This window comes from Leptonychotes weddellii, chromosome 13 (assembly GCF_054177405.1).
Source record: "Leptonychotes weddellii isolate Sample4059 chromosome 13, ASM5417740v2, whole genome shotgun sequence".
NCBI lineage: Eukaryota > Metazoa > Chordata > Mammalia > Carnivora > Phocidae > Leptonychotes > Leptonychotes weddellii.
Genome location: NC_138381.1, coordinates 3,599,094 through 3,608,917, shown reverse-complemented (window position 1 = coordinate 3,608,917; position 9,824 = coordinate 3,599,094). Strand labels below are relative to the sequence as shown.

Sequence of the window (9,824 nt, the reverse complement as noted above, 5' to 3'; positions counted from 1 at the left end):
CGAATATCGCCTCGGATTCACTTCTCCGCACGTCCTACCTTCCAGAAAGTGGTCGCTTTTCTGTTCAGAGAGTTGTTGCTATTCCTTTCTTCGATCTCCTGTTGAGTTTGTAGGTGTTCAGAATGGTTTGATCCCTATCCAGCTGAATTCCTGAGAGGAGACGAAATCCAGGTCTCCTACTCCTCTGCCATCTTGCTCCCTCTGCTGAGATCCAGCTTTTATCTCTGTAGCCCTGTAAGACTACCAGAAACTCTGACAGCTTCTCTGCCTCTTAGTCCCAGCCCCTGACCCAGATTCTTAGATTTTGCTTTATATCAAGAATCTGCAATAGTCCTGAGAGAAAGTGTGGCTCATAGCAAGTCAGCTCACTTCTCTGAAGTTTCCTCCTCTTATGGTCATGAGTCCTAAGTCCTGGTCCCCTCAGCAGCCCTCTACTGCCTTTAAAAGAAATAGCTATATCTGGGGCTAACTATCTCTCTCTCTCTCATCTATCTATCTATCTATCTATCTATCATCTATCTTCTCTATCATCTACCAATATCTCTCTCTTATCTTTATCTTATCTATTTATCTTTTATCATCTATTAATCCTTTGTCATCTGTCCTCTATCATCCATGTCTGTCTGTCTGTCTGTCTGTCTATCTATCTATCTATCTATCTTTTCTAATTGTTCTTGGCAGGACCATTTGCCCAAGCTAGGGCTCTTCACTCGATTGCTGCTAGAATCCCCTCTTCCATATTCCCATCAAATGGTCAACTGAACATCAGTCACTGGTTGGAGACAGAAGAAATGCCACAGGACAAGTAAAACTGTATTTCCCAAGTGCTTTCCAGAGAACAGAAATCATCCAGGACATTGCTCAAACTTCAACATGTTGACATAAATTTGGGAGACTGTGTAAATAATACCCCCTTTTTGATGATTTGCCACACATGATACACATGAAGAGCTCCGAGGTGTCACATAGTAAAGAAAACAGGTTAACACTGTTGAACATATTATTTCCTACTCCTATTGATCATGGAAACCTTTCTTAAAATTCCCAATACCATCACAAAGCCACTTTGAGAAATACGATGAATATCATAGCTATCCTGAAACCCTGAGAAAATGGGTGGTGGAAGCGTCTACTAATAGTTACAAGATCCAGGGCTCCCGGGCCAACTTGGAGGGGACAGAGCCATCCTGGGTCAGGCTGGAGTCAGCATGGAAGAGGAGGTCTGAGAAGAAATGTCAAAGGACACAACCATGCTTAAGGCCAAATGTTTGAATGACACGGTGGAACGTTTCCTGTGTTGCACAGTGGAGTGAGTTATTAATGGTTATATATAGTTATAATTATAGCGATTGTAAATTGCTCTTGTCTAGTACCTGACCATTATCTTTGGATGGACATCTCTCATTTGTTTGGAGATAATGTAAGTAAAACATTTAGTACGGCACCTGACATTTAATAAGGAACGAATAAATGTTAAATATCATTTTAGTTCCAAACTATTCTTGATACTTTCCTATCCCATAAGAATCACTTTTTTTTCCCTCTAATCTCCACTATCTAGCATGGTAACCTTAATGTTACGACTACACCTTCTACCTCACCCCTAAATAAATGAGCATTTCATAGAATCCTTGTCAACATACTTCCCTGAAGATTTTGTGGAATAATCCTTTTCCTTCTGGTCTCCTTGAATTATACATTATTATTATAAAGAAGTATGTAGGCTGGGGATTTACTATGAAATTAATAAATAGTAACTGATTAGCTTTCCTGCAAAGCACATGACCATTATTTCATTGAGTCCCTAGCAAATCTAAAACAGATATCCAGCAAAACAACTGCGATGCTGAGAAGGAAAAGAACAAGTGCATACACTAAAATAAAAGGGGCCTCTTAGAAAGACACAGCATGGGTTTCAAAGCAATGAGCTGCACTCTTCTACTGCACTGTTCCTCTGACGGCCCAGCAATGGCAGGAGGAGTCTCTCCATCCTGTCTTCAGCAGGGTCCAGCATTCATTCAGCCACTTACCCCTTAGCACTATCAAGTGAGGAGCGTGGTGTGTCAGGCACTGTTCCAGGTGCTGGAGGTAACTGGCCGCCCACAGCGCACTGCACAAAGCAAAACGCTGCCTTCCTGGCTTTCCCATTCTACTCCAGGGAGATAAGAAATACGCGGGATAAATAAGTTTAATGCACAATTTCAGATGGTGATGAAGTGCAAAGAAAATGTGATGAGGAAGGGAAGGGAATATAGGGTGAGAGGGTGGAGGGAAGGCCTCTTTGTGAAGGTGGTATTTGGAGAAGGGCTTGAAGGAGGCCCCATGTGAGCCGCAGTACCTGGGGCAGAGAGGAAGGAGGGCAAGCCCAGTGGCCCTCCTGGGGGCCTGCTGGCACCTCTCCCCAACTCTGTGCTCGGTGATACCATGTCAGCAGGTGAAAATCGGCCACGGCGGGAGTATTTCCACCAGGAAAATTAGTAAATATTTCACATCGGCCCCCACCCCCACCCCGTGCCCCTGCGAGTCTGGTGGGAGGAGAGTGTGCAATGGGGAGAGAGAGAAGACACAGTCGGCAGGGGGATCAGCCAGCTGGTGGTGTGGATCCTGAAGGCCTTTTGTGGCAGGCAGAGGAAGGGCTCTAAATATGTGCACATTCTAAACCCCGGAACCTGCCACGAGCCATGTCACCTCGCACGGCAAGAGGGATTTTGCAGATGTCATCCAGTTAAGGATCCTGAGAATATCCTGGATTATCCAGTGGCCCCAGTGTCATCACATGAGTCCTTGTCAGTGGAAGAGAGACAGGAGTGTCAGAGGAGGTGGGGCATGGAAGCCGACTTCGGAGCCATGCGGCCATGAGCCCCGCGGTGCCGGCAGTCTCTGCATGGCTGCAAAGGGCACAGAAACAGATCCTGCCCCGGAGCCTCCAGAGGGAACGGGACCCTGCCTACACCTTGAGGGCAGCCAATGAGACCGTTCGGGGACTTCGGACCTCCAGGACTGCGAGATCGCACACTCGTGTTGTGGAAGCCTCTGACGTTGGGAGAACTTGCTGTAGCAACAGCAGGAAGCGAACACATCACACGAGGACTTAGTTTTCCTCGGGATGGGTGGGAAGGCTGCGGAGAAGTTTGAGGAAGGATGGGCGCTCTCCGACTTGCATTTTAGCAGGTTCCAGCTGCTGAGCTGAGGCAGCAAGAGGGGCGGTGGGTGGAGGGTCGCAGTCATCAGGCAGGGCAGCTGGCGATGGAGAAGAAGCAGCTAGAACTCCATGCACTTTGAGGGCAGTGCCAACTGGGACTGCTAGCAGATTGGCTGTGGAGTGTGCAAGAAAGAGTCTAGTCAGGGACAATGTGGACATTTTTGGCCTGGGCCAGGAGGGAGGGGATGTTACTGAGAAAGGAGGACAGTGGGAAGATCAGGTTTGAGGGATGGGGGGGTTGAGAGGCCTCTTTACATATAAATGTAATGTGGGATGGAGGGGCCAGGAAAGGGAGCCAGCCAACAGAGGAGGCTCAGACACTTGAGCGGAGGGAGCACGGTGCTCCTGGTTGGACTCCCTTCAGCAGGAGGACAGCGGGGCCAGGTTGGGTGAATGGCCCAGTCCCAGAGCTGATGTGCTGTGCTGGCTTTGCTCTGATCAGCGCCACCGACCAAATTCCCTCCTCAGGGCAGGTGAGCTCCACTGTGTTGGCTAGAACTGGCAGGAAGGCTGTAAACAAAGATCATGATAAATAGCTGTATATCACATGTTGGGGGGAGTCTAGCATGGTGCCCTAACCATCCGTGCTAAGCCTGGCTTTATTTAACATCTCTGCTAATTATCTGCAGGAGAAGGTAAAGACTTGTTAATTACATTCACAGATTATACAAAATTGGGAGGTGTTGAGAAGACCAGCGACGACAGAGAAATCATTCAAACAGCCCAGAAATATGGACAAGAAATAAAATGAGACTCAGTGTGCAAAACTGCAGGAAGATTTAACCAGAGGATATTAATCCAAAACATTGGAATTCAATGGGCAGTAACAGCCAGGAAAGTAGAAATGCTAAAAAAGGCCTATGGGTAATGTCGGACAACAAATTAATTATCATTCTACTGTGCAATTCTGTAGCAAAATGGTCCAGTGTGATTTCGCCCCATACTTACAGGCCTCATTAGCCTGGGATGGGAGCTCCTAATCTTTCTTTTCCTCACCCTCTCTGAGCGTGCACGCACACACACACACACACGCAGGCATTCAGACACGCGTGCACACACGCGTACACTTCAACCTACGTCATCTGGAATGCTTTTGTCGCCGGGGGACCCAAGAGTAGAGGGTGATAGAGCTTCAAATGAGCCTTCAACCTTGCCCCCCAAAGTCCCTTTTTCTCCGCGGAAGGCGTGCCATGGCTGGTCTGAGGGTGCTCAGGAGTGAGCGCTGGTGCCCGGTGGGGGCCAGACAGGCTTCGTGGAAGCATGGGTTCCGAAGGGGCAGAGCTGGGGCCACATGTGGCCCCGGCCTGTGCCTCCTCAGTCCCAGTTGCTGTCTTGGTGAGGACCATAGCCAATGTCTGGGGGTGGGGCATTGTGCTGAATCCTAGATTTCTGCGGTGAGCCGAGATGGTAGTAGAATTCTCAACCCCCTTTGAAACAGAGACGTAATTTGCCCCAGATCACAAGGCCAGATAGTGGCCGAGCCATGGAAATGAGCTCCAGAGCGAGAGCTCATTACCACCACCTAATACAGCATCTCAGAGGGTGAAATGATGAGCAAGTGCTTTCTTTTTATTCAACCCCATTTCCTTCCTGCACGTTACGTAATTGTAGGTGCCAGGTAGCCAGCAACGCCTGGACAGGATCCTCCACCATGGAGCATCTCCCATTGTGAACAAATCTGTGAGCCCCGCAATGAATGTAAATTTACTTGTTGATTATATACATGTACCACAATACTACTAGATTTTGTATGTTACACAACTTACCCCAAATTAACAATTTTAAACACAAAGAAGTGGAACTTCAACATTTTCTTCTCATTGACCGGTGGTGACCTCAGACAAGCAGCCCACATTGGAGCCCTGGCTCAGGGAAGAATTCCTACGCCAGCAAGAAAGTGCAGGTATAAGGGTTGAATCATGTTCCCCCAAAGTTCAAGTTCACCTGGAACCTCAGAATGTGACCTGATTGGAAATAGAGTCAGATGTAATCCGTTAAGATGTGGCCACACTGGGTTAGGGTGAGCCCTAGGTCCCATGACTGATGTCCTCGCAGGAGGAGAAGACACAGACAGACACAGACACACAAAGGAGAGCAGAGGACGCTGGAGCCAGAGATGGGGTGACACAGCCTCAAGTCAAGGACTGCCAGGAGCCATCAGGTACTGCCAGGAGCCTCCAGGAGACGGAAGAGGCAAGGAAGGATTATTCCTTAGAGCTTCCGGAGGAAGCACGGCCCTGTCAACACATTGATTTCAGACTTCTGGCTTCTAGAACCAGGAGAGAATAAATTTCTATTGTTTTCAGCCCCCAGGAAAGGACTACAGCTCTAGGAGGGCTGGGAATTTACCTAAGCAAGAGCATTACACTCAGTGTCATGTTGTTTGCCTTATAGCAACCCCGAAGAGTTCTGGAATGTGGGTCCTGGAAGGAACCAAGCCCACTCTTCTTACACAGAATGGGAACCCGGAGCCCAGAGCTCAGTGCCCTCCGAGTGCCCCTCTGCCAAGGATTGCAAAAGCCAGCCCCACGCTCTCAGCCCGGACCCTTTCACTGCCCAGTGCACACAGAGCCTGCCTGTCCTTCTGCGTGGCCCACCCTGATGGGTCTCCCACGCCGCTCCTCCAGCCCACTTGTCCGACAAGCAAGCAAATCCTCTTGATTCTTCCACTTAACTATCTCCAACTGGCCCCACCTTTGTCCCTATTCCCAGTCCCTAGGTTGGACCTTCCCTGCTTCCCACCAGAACGATTACCACCATCACCTACCTGCCCCCTCACCCCAACCCGCAATCCATCCTCACGTCCTAAGCACAATTTCTCTAAAATGCACATCTACTCAAGTCCCCGTGTCAAATCCTCTAGAGGCTCAGGGCCCATAGCCTTTCAAGTTCTGAGGATACAGGGGGTCTAGCGCCCTGAAGGTGGCCGGCAGGCCAGGGGAGGGCTGGAAATGAGTAACCTGAGCAAGGCATAGGGAAACCGCTAAGCCCGCCCACAAGGCCACACAGCCTCCCAGAGGCCACGGTGTCTGCACCGTGAAGGGACAGCTGAAGGGACAGCTCTGGCCAAAGGATGGGCACGTGTGGACCACGCTCCAGCGGCTCTGGGAGACGCCGGCTCCTGTGGGAGGCTGGGCTGGTGTCCCATCACGGGGCTGCTGTCCGCCGGGTGCCCTGACCAGGCCGTGCGCCAGGAAGCCCCAGGCTGATGCGCGGGTTGAGGGGCCATCATCTTTGTAAGGTCCTCCTGAGTGCCCCTGGCCCACCTACAGCTCGCGGATTTCCATGGACACCTGCTCTGTGGGAAGCTGGCCCTTCCCCTGCAGTTGCAGCTAGTGAGAGAGGCTCCATGAGGCTCGACCCGAGGCTGTGTCCAGGCAGGAGTCTGAGAGTGGCCGGGCAGCCGGCGTGGGGTCGGCCGGTCCCACCTCCCCTTTCTGCAAGCCCGGCAGCTGGATGACCGACAAGCTGCTGGGTCAGAACAGGAGGCAGCGGGTCACACTGCCTCCATCCCTCGTTTCAAAGTCACAGCATGGAGGTTCTGGCCTACTGGCAGGGCGAGTCTCTGGGAGGAAGAGTTTTCATTGCTGACTTTTTTTTCCCCCACAGTTTCAGCATTGTAGGGGATATTTGCCTGGGGCTACTGGGTGATCACTTCATTTGTATATTCTTCTTTTGTATTATTGTTTGCTGTTGGTTCCAGGGATGTATCCAACTCCCAGCCAGCCAGCAGTAGGAAAATGCAAACAGTCTCCTAATTCCTTGAGACTCTTTCTCCCCAAGATTAGGAAGCCTTGCTGGAGAAACTGCAGCATCTTGAAAGAAGCAAGAACAGATTTTATTGAGGAATACCAGCATTGGAGATGGAACAAGAGGATGGACGTGGTGAACAGATGGGAGGGTGTTTAGCGAAGACTCATGATCTATGTGAACAGTGCAGGCTGGGACCTCCCTTCTTTTTGTTTTTGATGCATCAGGGTATGATATGATATGATATGACAGAACATGTCAAAAATTTAGGGGAAAATAAAACCCTGGTTTTTTTTGAAACATCAAACTATTGCTATCAATAGGAACAGCAACTGTTCAAAAATTTGTTTCAGAACTGCCAAGAAGTGAGCGTTCATGGAAAAAAAAAGTATTTTTCCCTGCTGTTTGCAAGGTGGACACAAATGCAAACGGTAGGAGGTTGACAACTTGACACATGTCTAATAAATCTAAAGCATAAAAAGTCAACAATTCACTGTTCAAGAAAGCATTACGAGAATAAAAAGTGCTACAAGGAGAAAGAATAACCATTAAAAAATAGATTTTCTGAATTCAGTAAGTGATTTAGCCCTCAGAGCGCCAGTCTTCAAAACAAGGAAGCTTTTTCTTTCTCCCCGTAAGAGAGAGGAGCAACGGGCGAGCTGAGATCGGCAGGGCCCGGCTGCATCTGAAATGAAGCAGGTGAAGAGGCAGCTCCCAGAGAGCAGATGTTAGAGGCTCGGAGGGCTGGTGACAGGGGTCAGAGAGCGGGGACTTCCAGATCCCGGCTGCTCTGCCGTTCCACGCAGGAGTGGGCTTAATTTGACAAGTTGGTCCAGTTACAGGGAATTCACAGATCGCAGTCCATGCCAAGCAGATTTGGCCACCACCAGCACGTCTGCGGCTGGCCAAGAGGATGGCAGGTGGGCGGGCGTCCCTGCTCTGCCCCTGAGGATGCGGACAGAGAGGCAGAGCCCGGCCAGGGTGCGGGAGCCCGGCTGGAGGAGCCGTGAGCTCCAGAAGTGCAAGGAAAGAACGAACCATGGTGCAAATATCGCAGTAATTAAGAATTTTGTTTTCCCCATCTTCTCTTCAAGCTCCTAATTCTTTTTTCCCACCACAATGAGTATGATGGGGAAGAAGATTTTAAATGAGTATGAAAATGAATGGTAATTCTCATGTGAGTCTCATGTAAACAAAAATATCAACATTAAAGTTATGAATCCTAATTTGTGCCATGGAGCTAAAATCTGTATCTTTCTGAATTAGAGGAATATAGATATACAGCACTGAATAGCATCTATGTGCAGATCGGAAAACTGACAGAGTCTCTCCAATTTATAGGGAAATTGACATAATTTTGCAAAAATGCAAAACCATTTGTGAACTGGGTTTTGCATAATGGGATTAATTTGGTCGACTGTCATATCCACTATGCTGCAAAGTGCAAGTTAATCACAACATCATTCTGAGTTTTTTAAGGGAAGAAAGAGAAAGGAAGAAAGGAAAGGCATTTTTCCCTTAGTCTGACTATCTTTTCATTAAGAGAAAATACCCACTTTTCTAGTCTGCACCTTAGGTAGCTTTAGGAAACAATGCTAGATGAATTTTGCGATGGATGCCTTCATGAACTGAGCCGAATTGGCCTACCTCCAATGAGAAAAATTAACAGCTTTCATAGGAGCATGAAAAATTGCTTCCAAGGAAAGGCCATACTGTTTGCTTTAGTATGTGTGCGTATGCTCAGAACTACACTGCACAATAGGGCTGAGGCCGTTTTATACACATTTTGTTACCACACTCAGTTACTCATTGTCATTATTATGAACCCTCTTCCTATCGACAAACAAGAGCCTGATTGTCTTGAGAAGAAGGTACAATGTGTAACTCTGCTCGTCAAAAAAGCTAGGTTAAGCCATGGCAACACATAACCCAAAGTCTCCGTGGCTTAACACGGGAGTTCTATCTTCTTCTCAGGAGAGTTCTGCTCACTGGGGTCACACAGGGGACCCTGCTTACGGTACTCCATCTAGACACAGGCTCTGTCGAGTGCCCAGCCAGGACAAAGGGGGCATGGGAGCCCAGCAAGTGCCCCGACCCTTCCTTTCCACCTGGGAGAGACCCTTTCATCATTTGACCATACTTCATTGCCCAAAGCAAGTCCTGTGGCTGCACCGACCTTCAGGGCAGCAGGGAGCACCTGTCCACAGATTGCAAAGGCCATAGTCATGTTTGGAATTTTTCTATATCTTTCCATCTCTGTAAGGATTGGTGATGAATCTGCTCAACATGTCTTCTCCAGGTGGTGGGAACCAACGTGATGGAGAGGGCTCTCCTTCCCACAGGCAAGGACTTGGCGCAGATGTCCCTTAGCCTCAAATCAACTCAACCCAACAATGACCAATCCCAGGCTGGGTACGATAGAGGATAACGTGACGAGGAAGACCCTCATCTTGTCTGAAGGGAATGACAGAAGAATGGCAAGAAGAGGTGAACTCCAAAACTCAACTCGAAGCAAAATATTGTAAGTAGCAATATTCAAAACCATGAGGGTATCTGAGCATGACGTGTAGGGAGCAAAACTCAAGGAGGCTTCCTAGGAAGAGGCATTTATGCAGAGTCCTGAGGGGTCCAACGGGTAGGAGAAGGGAGGGAGATGGCACGAACAAAGGCATGTGTGGGAGATAGTGAGTGGTCCGGCTTTGGGAGAGCTCCTGGCGCTGGCGTAGGACATGGGTGCTGGGAGTCGGCATCGGGGCATTTATACTTGCTTCGGCGGTCCGGGCAAGAATGGCTGCCGGCGTCTCCCCGGCGTTGTCCCGGGTCCGGATGGTGCCAATGTCACATTCTAAAGAAGGCCGTGCACCTGCAGTCT

The 9,824-nt window shown here is 49.0% G+C and overlaps 1 protein-coding gene across 1 annotated transcript in view; it reads left to right on the top strand.

Annotated features, from left to right (window-relative positions):
* Positions 1-9,331, top strand: part of ZNF407 (zinc finger protein 407) — a 518,640-nt gene extending 509,309 nt beyond the window's left edge. The window contains exon 10 of the mRNA XM_081801009.1: positions 9,252-9,331. Coding sequence (XP_081657135.1) covers positions 9,252-9,270 — 19 coding nt within the window. The 3' untranslated portion in view covers positions 9,271-9,331. The remainder of the gene's footprint in view (positions 1-9,251) is intronic.
* The last annotated feature ends 493 nt before the right edge of the window (positions 9,332-9,824 follow it).